Raw genomic sequence first — 27,816 nt, forward strand, 5'->3', positions numbered from 1 at the left:
AAACATCACCTATTCCCTTTCTCCAGAGATGCTGCCTGACCCGCTGAGTTACTCCAGCATTTTGTGTCTGTCCTCCAGTTGAAACCAGCATCTGCAGTTCCTTCTGGCACATTTCGTCATCTCCACTGCGAAATCTTCTCTTGATATCCTGGCCGCTCGTCTATCCAAGACTCGTGTCGGAGGAACCAACAAGGAAGGTTTTAGTGCAGCAGAGGGTTGCAAAGACCAGTCTGTGTGTCCCATAGGGTCTACTACCCAAAGCTTACAAAGCCTTGACATAACTCACGCACAAGTCAACCAGCATCGCCGGGATGCTCAGGTTTTCTGCGATTGCTTTCTCATGGAGGCCAGCGTGCGTTCCATAGCCGCCGACTTGATGGACCGTTCCAGGGTGCTGCAGTCCCATCTGGAGTGTCCCACGTCTTGCTTCCCCCGGCACAGCTGCACAACATCGTATCCCCTCCTCAGCATGGACCTCCGCAGCAGGATGTAGACCCAGGGATCCAGGATCTGATTCCAAGCTGCCATCCGTACTCCCAGGAGCAGGGAGCTTCTGGTCTGAGGGCCCTCGTGCGAACAGCCTATCATCACCGTAGTCACCTGGATGAGACGAGAAGGAAAGAGAATGTAACTCCTTTACCAAGGTCAATGATAGAAACATAGACATAGAAACACAGGTACAGGAGTAGGCCATTCGGCCCTTCGAGCCTGCACCGCCATTCAATTTGATCATGGCTGATCATCCAACTCAGTATCCCGTACCTGCCTTCTCTCCATACCCTCTGATCCCCTTGGCCACAAGGGCCACATCTAACTCCCTCTTAAATATAGCCAATGAACTGTCCTCAACTACCCTCTGTGGCAGAGAGTTCCAGAGATTCACCACTCTCTGTGTGAAAAAAGTTCTCCTCATCTCGGTTTTAAAGGATTTCCCCCTTATCCTTAAGCTGTGACCCCTTGTCCTGGACTTCCCCAACATCGGGAGCAATCTTCCTGCATCTAGCCTGTCCAACCCCTTAAGAATTTTGTAAGTTTCTATAAGATCCCCTCTCAATCTCCTAAATTCTAGAGAGTATAAACCAAGTCTATCCAGTCTTTTCTTCATAAGACAGTCCTGACATCCCAGGAATCAGTCTGGTGAACCTTCTCTGCACTCCCTCTATAGCAATGATGTCCTTCCTCAGATTTGGAGACCAAAACTGCACGCAATACTCCAGGTGTGGTCTCACCAAGACCCTGTACAACTGCAGTAGAACCTCCCTGCTCCTATACTCAAATCCTCTTGCTATGAAAGCCAACATACCATTCGCTTTCTTTACTGCCTGCTGCACCTGCATGCCTACCTTCAATGACTGGTGTACCATGACACCCAGGTCTCGCTGCATCTCCCCCTTTCCCAATCGGCCACCATTTAGATAATAATGATGATGCATGTTCTTGAAGGAACTGCAGATGCTGGAAAATCGAAGGTAGACAAAATTGCTGGAGAAACTCAGCGGGTGCAGCAGCATCTATGGAGCGAATGAAATAGGCAACGTTTTGGGCGGAAACCCTTCTTCAGTCTGATGCAGAAATGTTGCCTATCCTTCTCTCCATAAATGCTGCTGCACCCACTGAGTTTATCCAGCAATTTTGTCTACCAACGATGATTCATCTTCAGCGTTGCATCCCACAGCAAGAATCTCATTCTTCTATCCGGGACACAAGACTATAAATCACTCCTGACTCTCGACTGTCTTGACGAAAGCCAGAAACAAGGAACTGCAGATGCTGGTTTACACAAAAGGGCACAAAGTGCTGGAGTAACCGTGGCCCGGCGTAAGGAGGCACGGTGGCGCAGCGGTAGAGTTGCTGCCTCACAGCACCGGAGACCCGGGTTCGATCCTGACGATGGGTGCTGTCTGCGGAGAGTTTGCACGTTCTCCCTGTGACCTGCGTGGGTTTTCCCCGGGTGCTCCGGATTCCTCCCACACTCCAAAGACGTACATGGTTTGTAGATTAATTGGCTTCAGTAAAATGGTTTAAAAAGCTCCCTGGAGTGTAGGATAGCGTTAGTGTTTGGGGTGATCGCTGGACAGTGCGGACCCGGTGGGCCGAAGGGCCTGTTTCCACGCTGTATCCTTAAAGTCTAAAATCTATAGTAAAGCAATTTGTGTCAGTTTTAGCCACGTATCATTCTCAAATGCTTAGTCTATATTAGAGGCCTTGAAAAGGAAAATCTGGAATATTGGGAGTTGCAAACTCTTTGTTGCCAAGGCTCTGACATCTTCACTGAAACGGAAGAGATGGAAACAACATGTTTTATTCCTGGTTTTTACAGTTTACCTGGAGCCACAACAGGATCCGAGTAAATCCTTGCGTAATTTCAGAAGTCAATTCTAATTCAGTTGACATTCCTAATGTAGCTACAAACATACAGAGCGGCTCAGGAACAGGCCCTTCAGCCCACAATGTCCATGCTGGACACAAGGACAAATTAATCTAATTTGTTAAAATTTAGTTTAGAGATACAGCAACTGAAACAGGCCCTTCGGCCCACCGAGTCCACACTGACCAGCGATCCCTGCACACTAGCACTATGCTACCAAGTAGGGACAATTTACCAAAGCCAATTAACCTACAATCCTGTATAGAAACATGGAAACATCGAAATGTAGAAAATAGGTGCAGGAGTAGACCATTCGGCACTTCGAGCCTGCACCGCCATTCAATATGATCATGGCTGATCATCCAACTCAGTATCCCGTACCTGCCTTCTCTCCATACCCCCTGATCCTTTTTGCCTATTTTTGCCGAAACGTTGCCTATTTCCTTCGCTCCATAGATGCTGCTGCACCCGCTGAGTTTCTCCAGCACTTTTATCTTTCCATCCTGGGTAACAGGTTCTGACTGTCTACCCTATCTACGCCTCTCATCATTGTCCCTGCTAACATCAGGTCACCCTGCAGCCTCCAGCTCTCCAGAGAAAACAATTAAATTTGTCCAGCCTCTCCCTGCAGCTAAGACCCCCCCCCCCCCCCCCCCCCCCCCTAATTCAGGCAAGAAATCTCCTCCGCACTCTCCTTTCCAAAGCCCCCACATCCTTCCTGAAACGGGCAGCAAGGGTGGTGCAGCGGTAGAGATGCTGACTTACAGCGCCAGAGACCCGGGTTCAATCCCGCTGTCTATACAGAGTTGTGCAATCTCCCTGTGACCGCGTGGGTTTTCTCCTGGTGCTCCGGTTTCCTCCCGCACTCCAAAGACGTACAGGTTTGTCGGTTAATGGGATTGGGTAAAATTGTGAATTCTGTAGTAGGATACCGCTAGTGTACGGGGATCGCTGGGCGCTGCGGACGCGGTGGGCCGAAGGGCCTGTTGCCGTGCTGTGTCTCTAACCTAAAGTGAACTGCATGCAATTATCCAAATGTGGCCTAACCACAGTACTGTAAATCTACATCCTGACTTCCTAACTCTAATATGCCACCTTGTTTTAAAATAATTAAATCATTAAAATATTCCACTTAGGTAATGAAATGGTATCGCAAAGGTTGTAAAACAGGACCAACCAGTATGTATAAATACACCATGATAGATATCGTAGGCGTTGACACCTTTTGTAGACCTGTACATTCCTACAACACTACTAAGCTCAAGACTCCAACAATTCGGGCCTCATGTGTTTCACTGACTTAATTTACATAGAAACATAGAAAATAGGTGCAGGAGTAGGCCATTCGGCCCTTCGAGCCTGCACCGCCATTCAATATGATCATGGCTGATCATCCAACTCGGTATCCTGTACCTGCCTTCTCTCCATACCCCCTGATTCCTTTAGCCACAAGGGCCACATCTAACTCCCTCTTAAATATAGCCAATGAACTGGCCTCAACTACATTCTGTGGCAGAGAATTCTATAGATTCGCCACTCTCTGTGTGAAAAATGTTTTTCTCATCTCCGTCCTAAAGGATTTCCCTTCTATCCTTAAGCTGTGACCCCTTGTCCTGGAATTCCCCAACATCGGGAACAATCTTCCTGCATCTAGCCTGTCCAACCCCTTAAGAATTTTGTAAGTTTCTAAAAGATCCTCCCTTAATCTCCTAAATTCTAGCGAGTACAAGCCGAGTCTATCCAGTCTTTCTTCATATGAAAGTCCTGACATCCCAGGAATCAGTCTGGTGAATCTTCTCTGTACTCCCTCTATGGCAATAATGTCCTTCCTCAGATTTGGAGACCAAAACTGTACGCAATACTCCAGGTGTGGTCTCACCAAGACCCTGTAGAACTGTAGCAGAACCTCCCTGCTCCTATACTCAAATCCTTTTGCTATGAATGCTAGCATACCATTTAGTTTCGAGATACATCGCGGAAACAAGCCCGAGTCCGTGCCGACCAGCGATCCCCGCACATTAACACTACCCTGCACACACTAGGGATAATTTTACATTTACACCAAGCCAATTAAACTACAAACATGTTAAAGAAAGAACTGCCGATGCTGGTAAATCGAAGGTAGATACACAAAATGCTGGAGTAACTCAGCGGGTGAGGCAGTATCTATGGAGAGAAGGAATAGGCGACGTTTCGGGACGATACCAGGACATTAGTCTGAAGAAGGGTCTCGACCCGAAACGTCGCCTATTCCTTGTCTCCATAGATGCTGCCTCACCCGCTGAGTTACCCCAGCATTTTGTGTCTACAAACAAGTGCTTCTTTGGAGTGTGGGAGGAAACCGAAGATCTCGGAGAAAACCCACGCAGATCAAAGGTTTCAAAGGCCTTTTATTGTTACGTGTACCGATCAAGGAACAGTGATATGTGAATTACCATACAGCCATGCGAAAAAAAAGCAACAAGCCACACAACTACATAAAAGTTAACATAAACATCCACCACAGCGGATTTCCCACATTCCCCACTGTGATGGAAGACAAAAAAGTCTAATCCACTTCCTCTTTATTCTCCTGCGGTCGGGGCAGTCGGTCGGGGCGATTGAAGCTCCCGCAGCCGGCAGTCGAAGCCCCCGCGTTGGGGCGGTCACAGGGAGATCGTACAAACTCCATACAGACAGCACCCGTACTCAGGATGGAACCCAGGTCTCTGGCACTGTGAGGCAGCAACCTTATCGCTGCGCCACGGCGACGATTACTAAACACCGGTCAGGTAACTGTATCATTGTGCGTCTGGATTGTGAAAGTGAGACAATGCGGAGCCACAGTCCCACCCCGGTCACTCCCTCCCCTCTCCTCCCATCGGGCAAGAGATACTAGAAGTGTGAAAACGTACACCTCCAGATTCAGGGACAGTTTCTTCCCAGCTTTTACCAGGCAACTGAACCATCCCATCACCAACTATAGCGTGGCCCTGAGGTGCCAGCTACATCATTGGTAATCTTTCATCTTTAATCAGACTTTATCTTTCACTAAACGATATTCACTTCATCCTGTATCTGTGTGCTGTGGATGGCTGGATTGTAATCATGTGTTGTCTTTCCGCTGACTGGTTAGCACGCAACAATTGCTTTCCACTGTACCTCGGTACACGTGGCAATAAACTAAACTCAACTTGACGAATGGGTGTTCGATATGCAGAGTGAACTAGATGGGCTGAAGGGCCAGTTTCCACGCCGCATGCTTTAAGACTTTCTCTCTTACCAATATATGATACAGTGTTTGGTCTACTGTATGTCGCTCGAAACCTTTCTGATCCAAACCTGAACAAATGGTTTTATGACGATTGTTTTGTCATGAGAAGCAACGGGTGACGTTTCGGGTGGAGACCCTTCTTCAGACATCATCCATTCCTTCTCTCCAGCGATGCTGCCGGTCCCACTCGCTACCACCTAGTCGACGTCAAGCTACGACAACCGAGGGGACGATTCCTCGCGACTAGAGACGTCCAACTACGACCACACCTACCTTCAATCACACAGGCGACAACCTACAACCCGAAGTCAACCTACCTCCACCAGCGACAAGCTACAACCCTGTCGGCAACAAATGAAGACAACAGAAGACTTCTCTCCACGACGGAACTGTCGACGGTTGAAGTAGGCTGTCGCCAATGGAATTCACCGAGGTCATGACCTGGCGACAGCCAACGCCACCCGGCGACAACCTACGACAGGAGAAGACGGGCAACGTCAGGCAACGTCAGGCCCACTGTCGCTGAGAGGTTTTGAACATTTCAAAATCCAGCGGTGTCAAGAAGACCGCTCACAACAATACAGGCGTCACGCCGCGACCAAGCAGTCGCTGTAAAAATCGCCTAAGTGGGACAGGGGCTCAAACTAAAACAAAAACTAACTCTAAACACACCTCTATGTTGTTATAGAACCTGCCTTGGAACGACCTCTTCTGGCAGCTCATTCCATTTACCTACCTATCTTTAGCCACCAAGTCTATGCCAACCATTGTTATTGAGTTTGACTCACTTGTATTTATGTATCGTGTATCTGGTCTGACTGAACAGCATGCTTTAGAAAACTATTCTCTGTACCACGGTCGGCTTCAGACTTCACAGAGACAGCACGGAAACAGGCTAATCGGCCCACCCAGTCCACGCCGACCAGCGATCATCCCGTACACTAGCGCTAGCCTACACACTAGGGTCAATTAAGTGGACACTAAGACCACATCTGGAGTATTGTGTACAGTTATGGTCTCCTAATTTGAGGTAGGACATCCTTGCGATTGAGGCAGTGCAGCGTAGGTTCAGGAGATTGATCCCTGGGATGGCGGGACTGTCATATGAGGAAAGATTGAAAAGACTAGGCTTGTATTCACTGGAGTTTAGAAAGATGAGGGAGGATCTTATAGAAACATGTAAAATTATGAAAGGACTAGACAAGCTAGATGCAGGAAAAATGTTCCCAATGTTGGGCGCGTCCAGAACCAGGGGCCACAGTCTTCGAATCAAGGGGAGGCCATTTAAGACCGAGATGAGAAAAAACGTTTTCACCCAGAGAGTTGTGAATTTGTGGAATTCCCTGCCACAGAGGGCAGTGGAGGCCAAATCACTGGATGGATTTAAGAGAGAGTTAGATAGAGCTCTAGGGGCTAGTGGAGTCAAGGGATATGGGGAGAGGGCAGGCACGGGTTATTGATTTTGTTGGATGTGTTCACGTTTGACAAATTGTTTCGCATTGTTGGTATGACTTAGCTTCCTATTTTTGAAACGTCACCCATTCCTTCTCTCCAGAGATGCTGCCTGTCCCACTGAGTTGCTCCGGCATTTTGTGTCTAACTTCGGTGTAAACCAGCATCTGCAGTTCCTTCATGCACAAGAATCCATCTATCTCCTATCCATTGACTTGGCCTCCACAGCCTTCTGTTTCAGTGAATTCCACAGATTCACCTCCCTGTGAAAAGAAATTCCTCTCGTGTTCGTGGGAGGAGCAGGCTGTGGGTCCTCCAGGTTACTTTGACCAAAGTTAATCTCTCTTGAGAGATGTTCACATTCAAGTGTCAACACCAGGAGTCAGGTTATGCACAGCTCCCCTCACTTCAAATCCATTTGACAATATAAATCATATTTGCATGGCTGAGAACAAACATGGGTATGTTACGCAGCAACTGACAATCGCCTTGTGTCCCACCTTAGCTACTGTGTTTAGTTTTAGATTAAAGTCAAGGAGACACACATAGCAGGGAAACAGGCCCTTTGTCCCAACTTGAATTGAATTGAATTTCCTTTATTGTCATTCAGACCTTACGGTCTGAACGAAATTTCGTGCCTGCAGTCATACATACAATGATACAATAATAAACAACAATAAACACAAATTAACATCCACCACAGTGAGTCCTCCAAACACCTCCTCACTGTGGTGGAGGCAAAAATCTTAGGGCTGCAGTCTCTTCCCTCTTCTCCCTCTGCGCTGAGGCGATTCCCCACCGGGCGATGGTACAAACAGTCCCGCAGCTCACCGAACCCCGCGAACGGGCCGGTTCAAACACTGCGGCCCGGGGTGGTCGAAGCCGCCGCACCTCCAGTCCAGCACACGCAGCCGCCGGCCCGCGGCTGAACCCAGGACTCTGGACACCGCCGCCAGAACGTCGTCCCAGCCACCGGAGCACCGTCCCAGCCCCCGGACCGGATCGCCCTCACGTGAGTACCGTTCCACCCTCAGGCTGGGCCACTCCAGCGGGAGTGCCGGGTTCCTCCCTCGGGCTGGGCCACTCCGACGGGAGTGCCATTCCTCCCTCGGGCTGGGCCACTCCAGCGGGAGTGCCATTCCTCCCTCGGGCTGGGCCACTCCAGCCCCTCACCATGCCGCTCTCACGGGAGCACCGTTCCATCCCGGGCTGGGCCGGGAGCGAGCCCAGGACGAGTCCTGTCAGCTGCCTCCAGATTCCCGAGGTCGCCGGCTCCGCTAGGCCTCAGCGTAGACGGAGGCAAAGAAGGGGGATACGACAAAAAGGTCGTATTCCCCCGAAGGGAGTGACAGCAGCCCCCGTTTCACCCCCCACCCCCCTCCCCACATAAACACAGCCTAAAAACCAAAAACATAACTAGACAAAACGAAAAAAAACAACACAAAAAAGTAAAAGACAAACGGACTGCAGGCGAGCCGCAGCCGTTCCCAGCGCCGCCACTTCCGGACAACATTTAAAAGACATTTTGCCCATTCAGGCCGAAATGTCCCATCCAGGCTAGTCCCACCTGCCCACATTTGGTCCAAGGTAGACGAAAGTGCTGGAGAAACTCAGCGGGTGAGGCAGCATCTATGGAGCGATGGAAATAGGCCGAAACCCTTCTTCATTTGGTCCATATCCTTCTAAATCTTCCCTGTTCATGTACCCATCTAAATGTCTTTTAAATGTTGTTATATTATCTGCCTTCGAAAGGTGGCGGAGGCCAATTCTCTGGATGCTTCCTAGAGAGAGTTAGATTGGGCTCTTCAAGAAAGCAGAGTCATGGGATATGGGAAGAAGGCAGGAACGGGGTACTGATTGTGGAGGATCAGCCATGATCACAGTGAATGGTGGTGCTGGCTCGAAGGGCCGAATGGCCTACTCCTGCACCTATTGTCTATTGTCAACTACGTCAAGTTGCCTCAAGTTCATGTGATAGGAGCAGAATGAGGCCATTCGACCCATCAAGTCGACTCCGCCATTCAATCATGGCTGATCTATCTCTCCCTCCTAACCCCATTCTCCTGCCTTCTCCGCATAACCCCATGACACCTGTACTAATCGAGAATCTATCTATCTCTGCCATAAAAATATCCATTGACTTGGCCTTCTGTGGCACAGACTCGGCGGGCTGAAGGGCCTGTTCACGCGATTTATCTCTAAACTAAACTACAGTAAGTTTTACATGTTGATATAACCTTTTGGAATCAACTCCAGTTACTTTGCCAAAAGCAATGAGAAAGTGTTTCAGGACACCATGTCCTAATAGCTTGTTAAAATCAGTTTCTCTACATCCAGAAGGTCCACACAAGAGAACCCGATTTGTCCCGATTTGCCAAAGACGGCTGTGGAGGCCATCGATGGATATTATTTAAAGCGGAGGTAGATCGATTGTTGATTGGTACGGGTGTCAGGGATTTTGGGGAGAAGGCAGGAGAATGGGGTTGAGAGATAGATCAACTATGATTGGATGGCGATCTATTCTGCTCCTATCACATGAAATTATGAAGGTGTATGAGATGTTCATAGAAACATAGACAATAGGTGCAGGAGTAGGCCATTCGGCCCTTCGAGCCTGCACCGCCATTCAATATGATCATGGCTGATCATCCAACTCAGTATCCTGTACCTGCCTTCTCTCCATACCCCCTGATACCTTTAGCCACAAGGGCCACATCTAACTCCCTCTTAAATATAGTCAATCAACTGGCCTCAACTACCTTCTGTGGCAGAGAGTTCCAGAGATTCATCACTCTCTGTGTGAAAAATGTTATTCTCATCTCGGTCCTAAAAGATTTCCCCCTTATCCTTAAACTGTGACCCCTTGTTCTGGACTTCCCCAACATCGGGAGCAATCTTCCTGCATCTAGCCTGTCCAACCCCTTAAGAATTTTGTAAGTTTCTATAAGATCCCCCCTCAATCCTCTAAATTCTAGGTTATAGCAGCAGAATTAGGCCATTCGGCCCATCAAGTCAACTTCACTATTCCATCATGGCTTTTCTATCTTTCCCTGTCAAACCCATTCTCCTGCCTTCCCCCCATAACCCTGACACCTGCACTAATCAAGAATCTGAAGAAGGGTTTCGGCCCGAAATGTTGCCTATTTCCTTCGCTCCATAGATGCTGCTGCACCCGCTGAGTTTCTCCAGCACTTTTGTCTACCTTCGATTTTCCAGCATCTGCAGTTCCTTCTTAAACACGAATCACAAATCTATCTATCTCTGCCTTAAAAATATCCACTGACTTGGCCTCCACTGCCTTCTGTGGCAAATAATACCACAGATTCGCCACCCTCTGACTAAAGAACAGGGGAATCAAGAACCCGGGGACATGGGGTTAAGGTGAGAGGGGAAAGATTTAATAGGAACATGAGGGCCAACTTTCACACACAGAGGGTGCTGGGTACATGGAATGAGCTGCCAGAGGAGGTAGTTGACGCAGGTACTCGAGGTGGTAGTTGATGCAGGTACTTGAGGCATTTAAGTCATTTGGACAGGTACATGGATAGGGAAGGTTGGGAGAGATATGGGCTGAACCTGGGCAGTGGGACTAGTGTAGGTCGGCATGGGCAAGTGGGGCCGAAGGGCCTGTTTCCACACTGTATGACTCTATGACTATGACTCTCATCAGACTGTCTGCCTCTTGGGAAATTCATAGTACGGAGAGCTATTAATTTCCATTGACTGACAAACCTGCTTTTAGCAGGTTGAACTCAAATTTGATACCTTGATTGGTGCATGTGGCAATAAACGTGAACTTGAACTTGATCTAATGATTACGAATCCCAAATAAGAAGGCAATTTGCACGTCGTTACCTCAATTACACTGTAATTACACAGTCCTTTGTCTTCTCCTGTGATTTGAGCTGTTGTGAATGACATGGGTATTGTTAACTCAGAGAGCCACAAGACAAGGCCCTTTAGTTTCAGTTTTAGCTCTAGTTTAGATTAGTTTAGTTTAGAGATACAGCGCCCACCGAGTCCGCACCGACCAGTGATCCCCGCACATTAACACTATCCTACACTTTACAAATTACATTTATAACAAGCCAATTAACCTACTGAAAGTAGACAAAATTGCTGGAGAAACTCAGCAGATGCAGCAGCATCTATGGAGTGAAGGAAATAGGCGACGTTTCGGGCCGAAACCCTTCTTTCAGACATTGCCGCTCAGTCTGAAGAAGGGTTTCGGCCCAAATCGTTGCCTATTTCCTTCGCTCCATAGATGCTGCTGCACCCGCTGAGTTTCTCCAGCAATTTTGTCTACCTTCGATTTTCCAGCATCTGCAGTTCCTTCTTGAACAATTATTGTATTGTATTGTATTGTATTGTATTGTATTGTATTCAAATTTATTGTCATTGTCTCAATTAGAGACAACGAAATGAATTTTCCTTACAGGCAGTATCATAAAAATAAATAAATAATAAATAATAAAACATATTAAAAATAAAATAGAACTGAATTAAAAAAAGATTAACCTACAGACCTGGTCGTCTTCGGAGTGTGGGAGCAAAACTGAAGATCTCGGAGAAAACCCACGCAGGTCACGGGGAGAACGTACAAACTCTGTACAGACAGCACAGTCGGGATCGAACCCGCGACTCTGGCGCTGAAAGCGCTGTGAGGCAGCAACTCTACCCCTGCGCCACCGTGCCGTGCTAAGCTTGTAAAGGGGCGGCATGGTGGCGCAGCGGTAGAGTCGCTGCCTCACAGCGCCAGAGACCCAGATTCAATCCCGACTACGGGCGCTGTCTGTACGGAGTTTGTACGTGGCCCTGCGTGGGTTTTCTCTGAGATCTTCGTTTTCCTCCCACACTCCGAAGACGTCCGAAGAGGTTTGTAGGTTAATTGGCTTGGTGTAAATGTGAGTGTAGGATAGTGTTTATGTGTGGAGATCGCGGGTCGGCGCGGACGCGGTGGGTCCAAGGGCCAGTTTCTGCGCTGTATCTCTAAACTAAACTAAACTAAACTAGAGCTAAAACTGAAACTCATAAGCTAAAGGGCCTTGTCTTGTGGCTCCCTGAGTTAACAATACCCATATCATTCACAACGGCTCGAATTACAGGAGAAGACAATGGGAGGTGAAGACGTGTAAATTGCCTTCTTATTTGGGAATCGTATTCATTGAATGGAAATTAATAGCCCTCCGTACTATGAATCTCCCAAGAGGTAGACAGCCTGATTAGAGTCATAGACATAGTGGGTTTCCCCCGGGTGCTCTGGTTTCCTCCCACAATCCAAAGACAGGTTTGTACGGCAGGTACCCAAAAATGCTGGAGAAACTCAGCGGGTGCAGCAGCATCTATGCAGCGAAGGAAATAGGCAACGTTGCCTATTTCCTACCGAAGGGTTTCGGCCCGAAACGTTGCCTATTTCCTTCACTGCATAGATGCTGCTGCACCATTTCCTATTTCCACCGTTGCCTATTTCCTTCCAAAGGGTTTCGGCCCGAAACGTTGCCTATTTCCTTCTGAAGGGTTTCAGCCCGAAACGTTGCCTATTTCCTTCGCTGCATAGATGCTGCTGCACCCGCTGAGTTTCTCCAGCATTTTTGTCTACCTTCGATTTTCCAGCATCTGCAGTTCCTTCTTAAACAGGTTTGTACGCCAATTGGCTAGGTAAAATTGTAAATTGCCCCAAGTAGGATAGTGTCAAGGGTCTATCCAAAACCTGCCGATATTGACGGCGTCATATCAGGGTCGCCAAAAGACTTTGAACATTTCAAAATCCAGCGGCGACAAAAAAGTGGTCGCGACACTTGAAATAACACCGCGCGTCAAACGCCATCGCCGTCCCGTCATATGGTATCACGCCACGTATTTTTCGGTGACATGATACGTCAGTCACCGAAAAAATCTCCAAGTGGGACCGGCCCTATAGTGTCCAGGTTAATTGACACACACACACAAGGTTAATTGGCATCTCTCTACACTGTAAATGGCCCAATTGTAATCATGCATTGTCTTTCCGCTGACTGGATAGCACGCAAGGCAAGCTTTTCACTGTACCTCGGTACACGTGACAATAAACTGAACTGTAATGCCCCTGTCCCACTTAGGAAACCTGAACGGAAACCTCTGGAGACTTTGCGCCCCACCCAAGGTTTCCGTGCGGTTCCCGGAGTTTTTTGTCAGTCTCCCTACCTGCTTTCACTACCTGCAACCTCCGGCAACCACCTGCAACCTCCGGGAACTGCACGGAAACCTTGGGTGGGGCGCAAAGTCTCCAGAGGTTTCCGTTCAGGTTTCCTAAGTGGGACAGGGGGCATTACTGCACCCAAGGGCATAGGGTGCAAAAGTGGGGCCACATAGAACTAGTGTGAACAGGTGATTGATGGTGGATGTGGACTCGGTGGGTCAAGTTGTCTTTCCATGTTGTATCCCTAAAAAATGCTTTTCGACTCAGCTGCTTAGAGTTTAGAGATACAGCGCGGAAACAGGCCCTTCGGCCCACCGGGTTCGTGCCGACCAGCGATCCCCGCACACTAACACTATCCTACACACACACACTAGGGACAATCTTTACATTTACACCAAGCCAATTAACCTGCAAACCTGCACGTCTTTGGAATAGACAATAGACAATTGACAATTGGTGCAGGAGTAGGCCATTCGGCCCTTCGAGCTAGCACCGCCATTCAATGTGATCAAGGCTGATCATCCCCAATCAGTACCCCTTCTCCCCATATCCCCTGACTCCGCAATCTTTAAGAGCCCTATCTAGCTCTCTCTTGAAAGCATCCAGAGAACCGGCCTCCACCGCCCTCTGAGGCACAGAATTCCACAGACTCACAACTCTCTGTGAGAAAAAGTGTTTCCTCATCTCCGTTCTAAATGGCTTACTCCTTATTCTTAAACTGTGTGGCCCCTGGTTCTGGACTTGGTTGGGAGGAAACCGAAGATCTCGGAGGAAACCCACGCGGGTCAGGGGGAGAGAACGTGCAAACTCCGTGCAGACAGCGCCCGTAGCCGGGATCGAACCCGGGTCTCCGGCGCTGTAAGGCAGCAACTCTACCACTGCGCCACCGTGCCGGTCTACATCTGTGAATCATCCATTAACTACCAGAGACGTCCATGTGGTTTAACTAATCAGTGATACATCATCACTGACCTTCATGGGGCGGGACTGCAACATTTCAGTATGATTACGCTCGTGATTTGTCAGTGTGGTGCAGTACTCTTGTGTTGTGGACAAAAAAAGAAATGAATGGGAGATTCTGAGTTCAAACCCCCTCTCTGGGATCACATGGCCAGCTCCCCTGCAGTTTAATCCAAAGACAGACCTTTTATATAATTGCTTCCAGGACATGGGCATCGGAAGCAAGACCAGCATTTATCGTCAATCACCAAACACCATTAAACAAATGTATCTTTCTTTGCCATTTCTCGGAGGGCGGAGGTCACAAGGAACGGGTTGCATGAGGGGATCGTTACGGCAGGGACAAAAACAACATTGAAAGACTTTTGGACAAGTACATGGATAGGAAAGGCTTAGAGCACGGCTGGGGAACCTGCGGCCAATCTAGACCATTAAGTGCGGCCTTTTGAATGAATCCAAATTTTGTGGAATTGCTGGAAAATCTGCAAAAAGATGCTGGAAAATCGAAGGTAGACAAAAATGCTGGAGAAACTCAGCGGGTGAGGCAGCATCTGTGGAGCGAGGGAAATAGGCAAAGTTACGGGTCGAAACCCTTCTTCAGGTCTGAAGAAGGGTCTAGACTGCTCACGCTGATCAACATGCCACATCCACATTAATCCTACCTGCCTAGGTTTGGTCCATTTAGCCTCTAAACCTATTCTATTCATAGAAACATAGAAAAGAGGTGCAGGAGTAGGCCATTCGGCCTTTCGAGCCTGCACCGCCATTCAATATGATCATGGCTGATCATCCAACTCAGTATCCCGTACCTGCCTTCTCTCCATACCCCCTGATCCCTTTAGCCACAAGGGCCACATCTAACTCCCTCTTAAATACAGCCACTGAACTGGCCTCAACTACCTTCTGTGGCAGAGAATTCCACAGATTCACCACTCTCTGTGTGAAAAATGTTTTTCTCATCTCGGTCCTAAGGGATTTCCCCTCTATCCTTAAGCTGTGACCCCTTGTCCTGGACTTCCCCAACATCGGGAACAATCTTCCTGCATCTAGTCTGTCCAACCCCTTAAGAATTTTGTAAGTTAATGTACCTGTCTAACTGTTTCTTAAACGTTGCGATAGGCCCTGCCTGAACTACCTCCTCCGGCAGCTCGTTCCATACACCCACCACCCTTTGTGTAAAAAAAGTTACCCCTCTGGTTCCTATTAAATCTTTCCCTGCTCACCTTAAAACTATGGCCTCAGGTCCTCGATTCACCTACTCTGGGCAAGAGACTCTACCCGATTTATTCCTCTCATGATTTTGTACACCTCTATAAGATCACCCCTCATCCTCCAGTCCCAGCCTGCCCAGCCTCTCCCTGTAGCTCAGACCCTCGAGTCCTGGCTACATCCTCTTCACATCATTCTTGCCAGCTTGACAACATCTTTCCTGTAACACGGTGACCAAAACGACAGTAGTTTCATACTATGTAGGAAGGAACTGCAGATGCTGGTTTACACCGAAGATGGGCACAAAATGCTGGAGTAACTCAGCGGGTCAGGCATCGAGCCAGCACCGCCATTTAATATGATCGTGGCTGATCATCCACAATCTGTACCCCGTTCCTGCCTTCTCCCCATATCCCTTGACTCCGCTATCTTTAAGAGCTCTATCTAACTCTCTCTTGAAAACATCCAGAGAATTGGCTTCCACTTTCTTCTGAGGCAGAGAATTCCACAGATTCACAACCCTCTGGGTGAAAAAGTGTTTCCTCATCTCCGTTCTAAATGGCTTACCCCTTATTCTTAAACTGTGGCCCCTGGTTCAGGACTTCCCCAACATTGGGAACATGTTTCCTGCCTCTAGCGTGACCAAACCCTTAATAATCTTATATGTTTCAATAAGATTCCCTCTCATCCTTCTAAGGAGTATACAAGCCCAGCCGCTCCATTCTATCACCAGTCCTGCCATCCCAGGAATTAACCTTGTAAACCTACACTGCACTCCCTCAACAGCAAGAATATCCTTCCTCAAATTTGGAGACCAAAACTACAGACAATACTCTAGGTGTGGTCTCACTAGGGCTCTGTACAACTGCAGAAGGACCTCTTTGCTCCTATACTCAACTCCTCTTGGTGTGAAGGCCAACAGGCCATTCGCTTTCTTCACTGCCTGCTGTACCTGCATGCTTACTTTCAGTGACTGTTGAACAAGGACCCCCAGATCTCGTTGTACTTCCCCTTTTCACAACTTGACACCATTCAGGTAATAACCTGCCTTCCTGTTTTTGCCACCAAAGTGGATAACCTCACATTTATCCACATGAAACTGCATCTGCCCTGCATTTGCCCACTCCCCCAACCTGTCCAAGTCACCCTGCATCCTCATAGCATCCTCCTCACAATTCACACTGCCACCCAGCTTTGTGTTATCTGCAAATTTGCTAATGTTACTTTTAATCCCGTCATCTAAATCATTGATATATATTGTAAATAGCTGCGGTCCCAGCACCGAGCCTTGCGGTACCCCAATAGTCACTGCCTGCCATTCTGAAAGGGACCCGTTAATCCCTACTCTTTGTTTCCTGTCTGCCAACCAATTTTCTATCCATGTCAGTACCCTACCCCCAATATCATGTGCTTGAATTCTACCCACTGATCTCCTATGTGGGACCTTATCAAATGCTTTCTGAAAGTCCAAGTACACTACATCCACGGGCTCTCCCTTGTCCATTTTCCTAATTACATCCTCAAAAAATTCCAGAAGATTAGTCAAGCATGATTTCCCCTTCGTAAATCCGACCTTCCATTTTTGCTGAACATTATCTATCTCTCACGGAACAGATTGGCTCCGTAAAATGATGAGGTTGCATTTCCAAGGTTCGAGAGTCAAGGAAGGACAGACGTGCTGGCTCCGGGAAGGGTCCAGAGGAGGTTTGGGAGTGGGTTAACCTGTGATGAGCGTCTGACGGCACTGGGCCTGTACTCGCTGGAGTTTAGAAGAATGAGGGGCCACCTCATTGAAACATACCAAATAATGAAAGGCTTGGATAGAGTGGATGTGGAATGTTTCCACTAGTGGGAGAGTCCAGGACTAGAGGTCATAGCCTCAGAATTAAAGGACGTTCCTTTTACAAGGTGTTGAGGAGGAATTTCTTTAGTCAGAGGGTGGTGAATCGGTGGAGCTCTTTTCCACAGAGGGCTGTGGAGGTCGTCAATTGATATTTAAAAGGTAGTGATAGATAGATTGTTGATTAGTGCGGGTGCGGAGGTTATGGGGAGAAGGTAGGAGAATGGGGTTAGGAGGGAGAGATAGATCAGCCATGATTGAATGGCAGAGTAGACTTGATGGGCCAAATGGCCCAATTCTGCTCCTATCACTTATGACCAAATGAAGTGTTTTATTGCCAAATGTCACGAAACAGGACAATTAAATTTTAACGAGCAGCAACATGACAGATATGTAAACACAGTACTCTGTAAAACCCAGAATACATTTATTTTAAGTTCTGTATATATATACATACATTTAAAAAATGGACAAATGAATAGAAATATAATAGTGCGCAAATCTATATAGTTCCGAGCCTCTTTGAAGGTTGTGGTGTGTATTAGCCTGATGGTTGTAGGGAAGAAACTGCTCCTAAACCTAGACGTTCATATGTGATAGGAGCAGAATTAGACCATTCGGCCCGTCAAGTCTACTCCACCATCCAATCATGGCTGATCCATCTCTTCCGCTCAACCCCATTCTCTTGACTTCTCCCCATAACCCCTTCTGCTTGTGCAGTGTGTCTTTTAGTCCTGCAGCTCCGTTGAGGCGAGCCAGGCCAACGTGTCATCGTCCAGGCCAATCAGACCTCGTTCACCATTTGGTGGCCGGTGTTTGGGGCAACTGGTGACCATGTGTGCTCCACTGTCTGTGTTGGGTCCCCACACTCGCAGGAGGCGCTCACTGTCCACGAGGCCCCACCTTCTTCATCGCTACTCCATAGCGTCCGACGCCCGTCCTCAAGCAGTTGAGGGTTGTCCACTGCTTTCGGGGCAGGTCCTGGCCAGGGACGTCCATGGGGTCATCGATGTACTGGTGTAGCCTAGATGGTTCCGCTGACTTCCACAGGTCTCTCCATCTCGTCTTGACCCAGGCAGCCTTATAAGTGTCAGCCGGTGTTGTGCAGGGCAGCTCTTGGGCTTGCGTGGCCAAGTTGCCCCGTGACTCGAGGCGCACACGTCGTGGTGTCTCTGTCACGATCTGATGGAGGAGGTGGGATTCACTGGTCCCCAGACGCCCGTACTAATCCAGAATCCATCAATCTCCATTTTAAACAATATCCATTCACTTGGGCTGAGTTACTCCACAGCCTTCTGTGGTGACAAATTGTGATTCTGTGGCACGTCAGAGGGCGGTGGAGGCCGGTTCTCTGGATGCTTTCAAGAGAGAGCTAGATAGGGCTCTTAAAAATAGCGGAGTCAGGGGATATGGGGAGAAGGCAGGAACGGGGTACTGATTGTGGATGATCAGCCACGATCATATTGAATGGCGGCGCTGGCTCGAAGGGCCGAATGGCCTACTCCTGCACCTATTGTCTATTGTCTATTGTTACAGTTTGTCAGGCTCCTGCACCTTCTTCCCAATGAAGACGGTGAAATGCGAGGGTGACCAGAGGGGTGTGGGTCTCCGATGATGCTGTCTGCTTTTTTGAGGCATCGACTCCTGTAGATCCCTTCAATGGTGGGGAGGTCATTCCTGGGCGGTCGAGTTGCCAAGCAGATTTATAATATGTTATTTGGCAATTGTGATAAAAAATGTTTTTTGATGACCCCCCCCCCCCCCCCACCACCAAACACGGTGCAATAATTTAGAACAGTTTTATAGTTGCATCTACAAGACTATGAATGTTCTGTTCAGTAAACTCTGAGAGTGACTAAGATGGGTTTATGTGCCTCTTGCCGACTGAGACTGCATGGATTCAGAAGTGATCTCATTTGAAACATGCAACGTTATTCCTCCGGGTCTCCGCGAGGCTGTTTACGACTTTTCCTAGATGTGCAGCCTCCTGCCAAGTGTCAATATAAGGAGTCAGCATTCAGAAAAGAAAAAAAAACAATAATATAGGAGCAGGAACAGCAAAGAACTGAGATGACATTTCTCCATTCGGTATTGGAGGGCGGCACGGTGGCGCAGCGGTAGAGTTGCTGCCTCACAGCGCCAGAGACCCGGGTTCGATCCTGACTGCGGGTGCTGTCTGCACGGAGTTTGTACGTTCTCCCCGTGACCTGCGTGGGTTTTCTCCGGGTGCTCCGGTTTCCTCCCACATTCCAAAGATGTGTAGATCTGCAGGTTAATTGGCTTCTGTAAATTGCCCCTAGCATGTGTAGGATAGAACTAGTGTATGGAGGGGGGGGGGAAATCGCTGGTCGGTGGGCTGAAGGGCCTGTTACAATGCTGGTATCTCTCAACGGAACTAAGTCAAACTAAATTACGGCCTCCAGCCCATATAACCATATAACCATATAACAATTACAGCACGGAAACAGGCCATCTCGGCCCTACAAGTCCATGCCGAACAAATTTTTTTTTCCCCTTAGTCCCACCTGCCTGCACTCATACCATAACCCTCCATTCCCTTCTCATCCATATGCCTATCCAATTTATTTTTAAATGATACCAATGAACCTGCCTCCACCACTTCCACTGGGAGCTCATTCCACACCGCCACCACTCTCTGCGTAAAGAAGTTCCCTCTCATATTACCCCTAAACTTCTGTCCCTTAATTCCGAAGTCATGTCCTCTTGTTTGAATCTTCCCTATTCTCAAAGGGAAAAGCTTGTCCACATCAACTCTGTCTATCCCTCTCATCATTTTAAAGACTTCTATCAGGTCCCCCCTGAACCTTCTGCGCTCCAGAGAATAAAGACCTAACTTATTCAACCTATCTCTGTAACTTAGCCCAATTCGGCCATGCTGACCAAGATACCCATCTATGTTAGTCCCATTTGCCCATATCTGGCTTATATCTCTCTGTTGGAGAGAACTCTGTGATTCACCTGCAGAGTGAATCTGGCTTTCACGTGGGGCCCAGTTGCCCAGTAATGGAATTACGGAACAGGTGGGAACAGACAAAAAGAACATCTCACAGAACAACGGAGACTTTCTCAAACAAGTTCTTTAGTCCTCAGGGTTCTTGTTAGAGGACCTGTCCCACTGTACGAGCTAATTCAAGAGTTCTCCCGAGTTTCCCCCGATTCGAACTCGGAGTATTACGGTAATAGCCGCCCGTAGGTACTCGGGGCTCTCGTGGACATTGTTCAACGTGTTGAAAAATCTACACGAGTCTTCACGAGCTTACCGCGTTTCCCGAGTACCTGCCGTTAGCGTTACGAGCCGCTAAGAGGCGTCCCCGAGCTCCGACGTACCCGCTACGTACATTCTATGTGCTTACCACGAGTTTGATTTTTTTTAAACTCGGGAGAGCTCTTGCATTACCTCGTACAGTGGGACAGGGCCTTAAATCTTTTCCTCCCCCTCACCATAAAACTTCTGGCGTGCTCTGGTGCTCTATTTCCCCTCCACTGGGCAAGTCACTCTGTGTGTGTTTTCCCGATCTATTCCTCTCATGATTTTGTACACATCCTACACATCGGGGGAAGGGGGGGAGGGGAGGGGAGGGGGACAATTTACAGAAGCCAATTTACCTATAAAACCTGCACGTCTTCGGAGTGTGGGAGGAAACCGGAGCTCCCGGAGAAAACCCGCGCAGGTCACGGGGAGAACGTACATACTCCGTACAGACGGCACCCGTGGTCAGGATCGAACCTGGCACTGTGAGGCAGCAGATCTATGGACTATGTTCTAATTGATATCATTGCAAGTTGTCCCTAGTATGCGCAGGATGGTGTTAGTGTGCGGGGGTCCCTGGTCGGCGCGGACTCGGTTGGCCGAAGGGCCTGTTTCCGCGCTGTATCTCTAAAACTAAAATAAAAGCTAAAATGAAAGAGCAACAACACCCTGGCCACGCTCTCATCTCGCTGCTAACATTAGGAATAACCTACAGGAGTCGGAGAACCGTGATCTCTAGGTTTAAGAACAGCTGCTTCCTACCAGCCATTAGATCCTGGCCACCAGCGGTAAACAAAATGGAGGAGCAGCACCTCATATTTCGCTTGGGTACTTTACACCCCAGCGGTATGAACATTGACATCTCTAACTTCAAATAGCCCTTGCTTTCCCTCCCTCTCCACCCCCTCCCCCTGTCCAGTTCTCCCACCAGTCTTACTGTCTCCGACTACATTCTATCTCTGTCCCCCTCTCCCCTGACATCAGTCTGAAGGAGGGTCGCGACCCAAAACGTCACCCATTCCTTCTCTCCATAGATGCCGCCTGTCCCGCAGAGTTACTCCAGCATTTTGTGTCTCCCACCAGAATTAAAGGGCGTTCTTTTAGGAAGGAGATGAGGAGGAATTTCTTTAGTCAGAGGGTGGTGAATCTGTGGAATTCTTTGCCACAGACGGCTGTGGAGGCCAAGTGGATATATTTCAGGCGGAGATAGATAGATTCTTGATTAATACGGGGCATCTGGGATTATGGGGAGAAGGCAGGAGAATGGGGTTAGGAGGGTGAGATAGATCAGCCATGTATTCTGTGGAATTCTCTGCCTCAGAGTGCGGTGGAGGCCGGTTTTCTGGATGCTTTCAAGAGAGAGCTAGATAGGACTCTTAAAGATAGCGCAGACAGGGGATATGGGGCAGGAACGGGGTACTGATTGGGGATGATCAGCCATGATCACATTGAATGGCGGTGCTGGCTCGAAGGGCCGAATGGCCTACTCCTGCACCTATAGTCTATTGTCTATTGTCTATGGAATGGCGGAGTAGATTTGATGGGCCGAACGGCATGATTCTACACCTATCACTTATGGCCTTATGGCCTTATGACCTTATGACCTCATGACCTTATGACCTTCTGACTCGAGGTTATAAATGTATTGCTTTATGTATTTACTGACCTGTTACGCTACTGCATGTGATGATGTCATAATTCTGTTGTCCACAGTAGAATAAAGGGCCGGTCCCACCAGCATGCGACTGCATGCGGCAAGCGCGTCCTAACGTGGTCGCTTGAGCCGTACGGCCTCGCGGGGCCGGTCCCACTTCGATCGCCGGAGCCCGTATGGAGTTGTGCGGAGCTGGTCCCGACATCGCACGGGGCTCCGAAAAACTGACTGTGTTTAAAAATTCCGCGCGGCAACGGCCTGCCGGCCCACAGCCACCTCGACGCCGTGTCACTCACTCGACCTCCGCGCGGCTCCCACTTCTGGTTAGGTCGCGCCTGCCGCATGCAGTATGGCTCAAGCGACCACTTTAGGTTGTGTTTGCCGCATGCAGGTCGCATGCTGGTGGGACCGGCACTTTAGGCCATTCAGCCCATTGAGTCTGCTCTGCCATTCGATCATGGTTGATCTACCCCACTCTCCTGCCTTCTCCCCCGTAACTCCCCTGACACCCGTACTAATTAAGAATCTATCAATCGCTTTACAAATACCCAATATCTTGCTGCAAGTATAAAGGTGAAAGGTCATGGGGAGAAGGCTGAAGAATGTGGTTGAGAGGGAAAGATAGACCAGCCGTGATTGAATGGCGGAGTAGACTCGATGGGCTGAATGGCCTAATCCTGCTCCTATGACTTACGAACTATTAACAGTCTGTCTGAGACAACGAATTCCACAGATTCACCACCCTCTAGCTAAAGAAATTCCTCCGCATCTCCATTCCAAAGGTACGCTCTTTTATTTTGTGGCTGTGCCCTCTGATCCTAGACTCTCAGGCAAGAGGTACAGAAGTGTAAAAACGCACACCTGCAGATTCAGATTCAATTTCTTCCCAGTACTTACCGGGCAACTGAACCATCCTACCAACAAGAGAGCAGTCCAAAGCTACCATCTACCTCATTGAAGACCCTTGGACTATCTTAAATCGGACTTTACTGGACTGAATCTTGCACTAAATATCATTCCCTTTATCATGTATCTGTACAATGTGGACGGCTCGATTGTAATCATGTATAGTCTTTCCACTAACTGGATAGCACGCAACAAAATTACCTCCTATTTACCTAATTGAAGACCTTTGAACTAAGTTTAATGTGATAGCTTGCACTGAATGTTGTACCCTTTATCCTTTATCTGTACATTGTCGATGGCTTGTTTGTATTACAGTCTTTTCTTTGACTGGGTAGCATGCACGCAACAGGAAGCTTTTCCCTGTACCTCGGCACACATGACGATAAACTAAACTAAACTAAACTGGACTGAACTAAACTAAACTGGACTAAACTGAACTAAACTCAACTAAACTGAACTGAACTGAACTGAACTGAACTGAACTGAACTAAACTGAACTAAACTGAACTGAACTGAACTCAACTCAACTCAACTCAACTGAAAATGAAAATGAAATATAGAAAAATTCTTCTCATCAATAGTTCCAACTCTCTGAGTTGCCAAATGACAAAACAAAATTAATTTGAGCTTAATATCGCAGGGACATTATGTTCACTGATTTCTATTGTATTTGAAAGATGTATCTATTTCCTTCTATCCAGTTATAATCCTTTTGGATTGATTCTGCATGCTTCACGTTACCAGTCTGAATAGTCTGAAGAAGGGTCTCGACTCAAGACATCACCCATTCCTTCTCTCCAGAGATGCTGCCTGTCCCACTGAGTTACTCCAGCATTTTGTGTCCATCTTCGTATAACACGTATACCTCTAGCACATTGTTTATGCATTTTATAATTTTATAAGCTTACTTCTGTACAGACAATCACATTCTTGTAATATTGGGATCGTGATGGTCAACCTTCCACCATGAGATCTGAGAAATATTCTTCTTATTCCTTTGTTTAATTTAAAAGCATCAAGGCTTTCAAGTATAATCTTTTTTTCCTGCCTTTTCTTGGAGAAAAAGGAACTAAACTAAACCAAACTAGTGGAAGCATCCCCATCCACATCCACATCCACACTATCTAGGCCAGTCAATACTCAGTAGGCTTCGATGACAATTAATTGGCAATTAAACACTGTTGAAGTTAAAAGCAGAGGATAACTTACCAGGAATGGTCCCCAGCAGATGCAGGAGACACACATGACGGTGACTAGCTGGACCAACATCTCCACATGCTGGGACTTTCCCCTGCGGTGGGGTTTGGTCTTGGCCCGTGTCCTCACCAGAGTCACGCCACTGATGGTGTTGCATATCAAGGAGATGCCCAGAGCGCCCAAACCCAGGAATGAGAAGAGGAGCAGAATCGCTCTCTCTTTGGCCAGGGTGACGTTCTGGGTCTTTATAAAGCACCAGGTCTGGGCGCACTGTACGGTGTATTCTCCGAAGTGCAGGATGGGCAGCAGGGCGACGCACAGGGCAAACGTCCAGATGGAGCCCAGGATTATCTTGGCGCAGCGCGCCCTCACGTTGACGGAGTGGAAGAAAGGTTGCGTGATGCCCAGGCATCTCTCGATCGCCATGACGCTGCCCAGGAACAACGCAACCAGCCCAAAGAAAACCATGCAGGTCCCCAGTGTGGAGCAGAGGTACCCGTAAGGGTCAAGTTCCCCCCAGTCCTTCCCCTGGGCGTAGATGCTGACCGTTATTGCCCCGGTGATGATATGCCCCAAGCAATCCGTGAAGACCAGCGAGCTGGCAAACAGCAGGAAGGAAGCTCTCCATTTCTGCCTGAACCTCTTGTAAGCCTTCACTAGAATGACGAAGGCTATGCTGTTGGATACAATCCCGATGGTCATGAAGATAATGGGGACCTTGACCGACACTACGTATTTGGTGCAGGGATCGCTGGTTGTGTTGGGGGTGGAGCCCGCCGAGCTGATGTTGGCCTCAGACATTGTCCAGTGCAGATCGGCATAAAGCTCTGGCAGTAACTCAGCGGGTCAGGCAGTATCTCTGGAGAACGTGGATGGGCGAGGTTTCTGGCCGGCATCACGTCCGATAAAAAGGATCCCTTGAAGATAGTTTGTCAAACCCCATCCTGTAGCAAGTTCCCAGCTCACAGATCTGTAAGTGATACAAAGTTAGCTTCAGCACTATTAACAGTCAAGAGAGTTTTATTGTCATGTGTCCCAGATAGGACAATGACATTTGTGCTTGCTGCAGCACAACAGAGTATGTAAACATGGTACAGAACAGGAGATAAACGTTCAGGGTGTCTATAGACCATAGACCATGTACACACAATAAATAAACAGATAAAGTGCAATAATAATAATAGGCTGTTATTGTTCAGAGCTTATTTGATGTCATGTTTAATAGTCTGATGGCTGTGGGGAAGAAGCTGTTCCTCAACCTGGACGTTACAGATTTCAGGCTCCTGTACCTTCTTCCCGATGGCAACGGTGAAATGAGTGTGTGGCCAGGATGGTGTGGGTCTCTGATGATGTTGGCAGCCTTTTTGAGGCAGTGACTACAATAAATCCCTTCGAGTAGTCACTATTGAGGACAGAGCCGGTGAACACTACAACCTCCAAATGAGCTCTGAACTACATAGACTTTTGTCTTTATGTACTATTATTGTTTGTATGTAGGTGTATATATATGTGTGTGTATGTATGGATATGTATGTGTATATATATGCATATCTATATAACTAACAGTCTCATCTTGAGCACTTCCTGTCCGCGCTGTATATTGATTTTAGAAAAAATGCTACCCTGTTTCGCTGTGATTTTTTGGCCACCTTACTCACAGTCCTCCTCCACTGAGCCAGCACCGAGGATTTTTCCCATCGGTGAAAATTAAAAAAGGTATGAGTGTTTAAAAAACCTTGCGATCAGCTGATTGGTCCTCTCGCCTGTCAATCACCGCGATGAAGGTAACGCCCCTGCCGGGGGAGGTGGAGGGTAGGACTATAAAACCACAGATGCCTGGACGTGAGTCAGTCACTCTGCAAGATCGCGAGGGAGAGGCCAGAACTGTCATTCTGAGCTGTGAATCAACTGAACCGTGAGTCTGCAATGTACTTGCAATAAATGATTTGTTAGCCCTTAACGACAATGCCATGATTTGTTTAGCCTGCTGCCCTGCCTGTGCTTGAAAGTGCAATGCTTTATTAGGTCCGACTGTGTTTGGAAGGAATAAATGCTTTGTTATGGCTGACTGTGTGTGTGTGTGTGTGTGTGTGTGTGTGTGTGTGTGTGTGTGTGTGTGTGTGTGTGTGTGTGTGTGTGTGTGTGTGTGTGTGTGTGTGTGTGTGTGTGTGTGTGTGTGTGTGTGTGTGTGTGTGTGTGTGTAGGTGTGCATATATATATATGATATATACACACACTGAACTTTTTTTCCTCATTTATAATAGTGTTTATAGTGCACTATATAACCATATAACAATTACAGCACGGAAACAGGCCATCTCAACCCTTCTAGTCCGTGCCGAACACGTATTCTCCCCTAGTCCCATCTACCTGCACTCAGACCATAACCCTCCATTCCTTTCCCATCCATATAACTATCCAATTTATTTTTAAATGATAAAAATGAACCTGCCTCCACCACTTCCACTGGAAGCTCATTCCACACAGCTACCACTCTCTGACTAAAGAAGTTCCCCCTCATGTTACCCCTAAACTTCTGTCCCTTAATTCTGAGGTCATGTCCTCTTGTTTGAATCTTCCCTATTCTCAAAGGGAAAAGCTTGTCCACATCAACTCTGTCTATCCCTCTCATCATTTTAAAGACCTCTATCAGGTCCCCCCTTAACCTTCTGCGCTCCAAAGAATAAAGCCCTAACTTGTTCAACCTTTCTCTGTAACTTAGTTGCTGAAACCCAGGCAACATTCTAGTAAATCTCCTCTGTACGCTCTCTATTTTGTTGACATCCTTCCTAAAATTAGGCAACCAAAATTGTACACCATACTCCAGAATTGGCCTCACCTATGCCTTGTACAATTTTAACATTACATCCCAACTTCTATACTCAATGCTCTGATTTATAAAGGCCAGCACACCAAAAGATTTATTTTTCACCCTATCTACATGAGATTCCACTTTAAGGGAACTGTGCACAGTTATTCCTAGATCCCTCTGTTCAACTGCATTCCTCAATTCACTACCATTTACCATGTACGTCCTATTTTGATTTGTCCTGCCAAGATGTAGCACCTCACACTTATCAGCATTAAACTCCATTGGCCATCTTTCAGCCCACTCTTCCAACTGGCATAAATCTCTCTGTAGACTTTGAAAATCTACTTCATTATCCACAATCCCACCTATCTTAGTATCATCTGCATACTTACTAATCCAATTTACCACACCATCATCCAGATCATTGATGTACATGACAAACAACAGTGGACCCAGCACAGATCCCTGTGGCACTCCACTAGTCACCGGCCTCCAACCTGACAAACAGCCATCCACCATTACTCTCTGGCATCTCCCATTCAGCCACTGTTGAATCCATCTTGCTACTCCACCATTAATACCCAACAGTTGAACCTTCTTAACCAAACTTCCATGAGGAACCTTGTCAAAGGCCTTACTGAAGTCCATATATACAACATCCACTGCTTTACCCTCATCAATTTCCCGAGTTACCTCTTCAAAACATTCAAGAAGAT

General features: G+C 47.7%; 1 protein-coding gene across 1 annotated transcript; it reads right to left on the minus strand.

Moving 5' to 3' along the window:
- On the minus strand, positions 1-27,258 carry LOC129700707 (prostaglandin F2-alpha receptor-like). The gene is made up of 2 exons (XM_055641305.1): positions 24,301-27,258; positions 1-600 (listed from the first exon to the last, which is right to left on the minus strand). Exons 1-2 carry the CDS (start codon positions 25,087-25,089, stop codon positions 316-318), a joined length of 1,074 nt encoding a protein of 357 aa, XP_055497280.1. The 5' UTR covers positions 25,090-27,258; the 3' UTR covers positions 1-315.
- Between the last annotated feature and the right edge of the window lie 558 nt (positions 27,259-27,816).

Source organism: Leucoraja erinacea, chromosome 10 (assembly GCF_028641065.1).
Source record: "Leucoraja erinacea ecotype New England chromosome 10, Leri_hhj_1, whole genome shotgun sequence".
NCBI lineage: Eukaryota > Metazoa > Chordata > Chondrichthyes > Rajiformes > Rajidae > Leucoraja > Leucoraja erinaceus.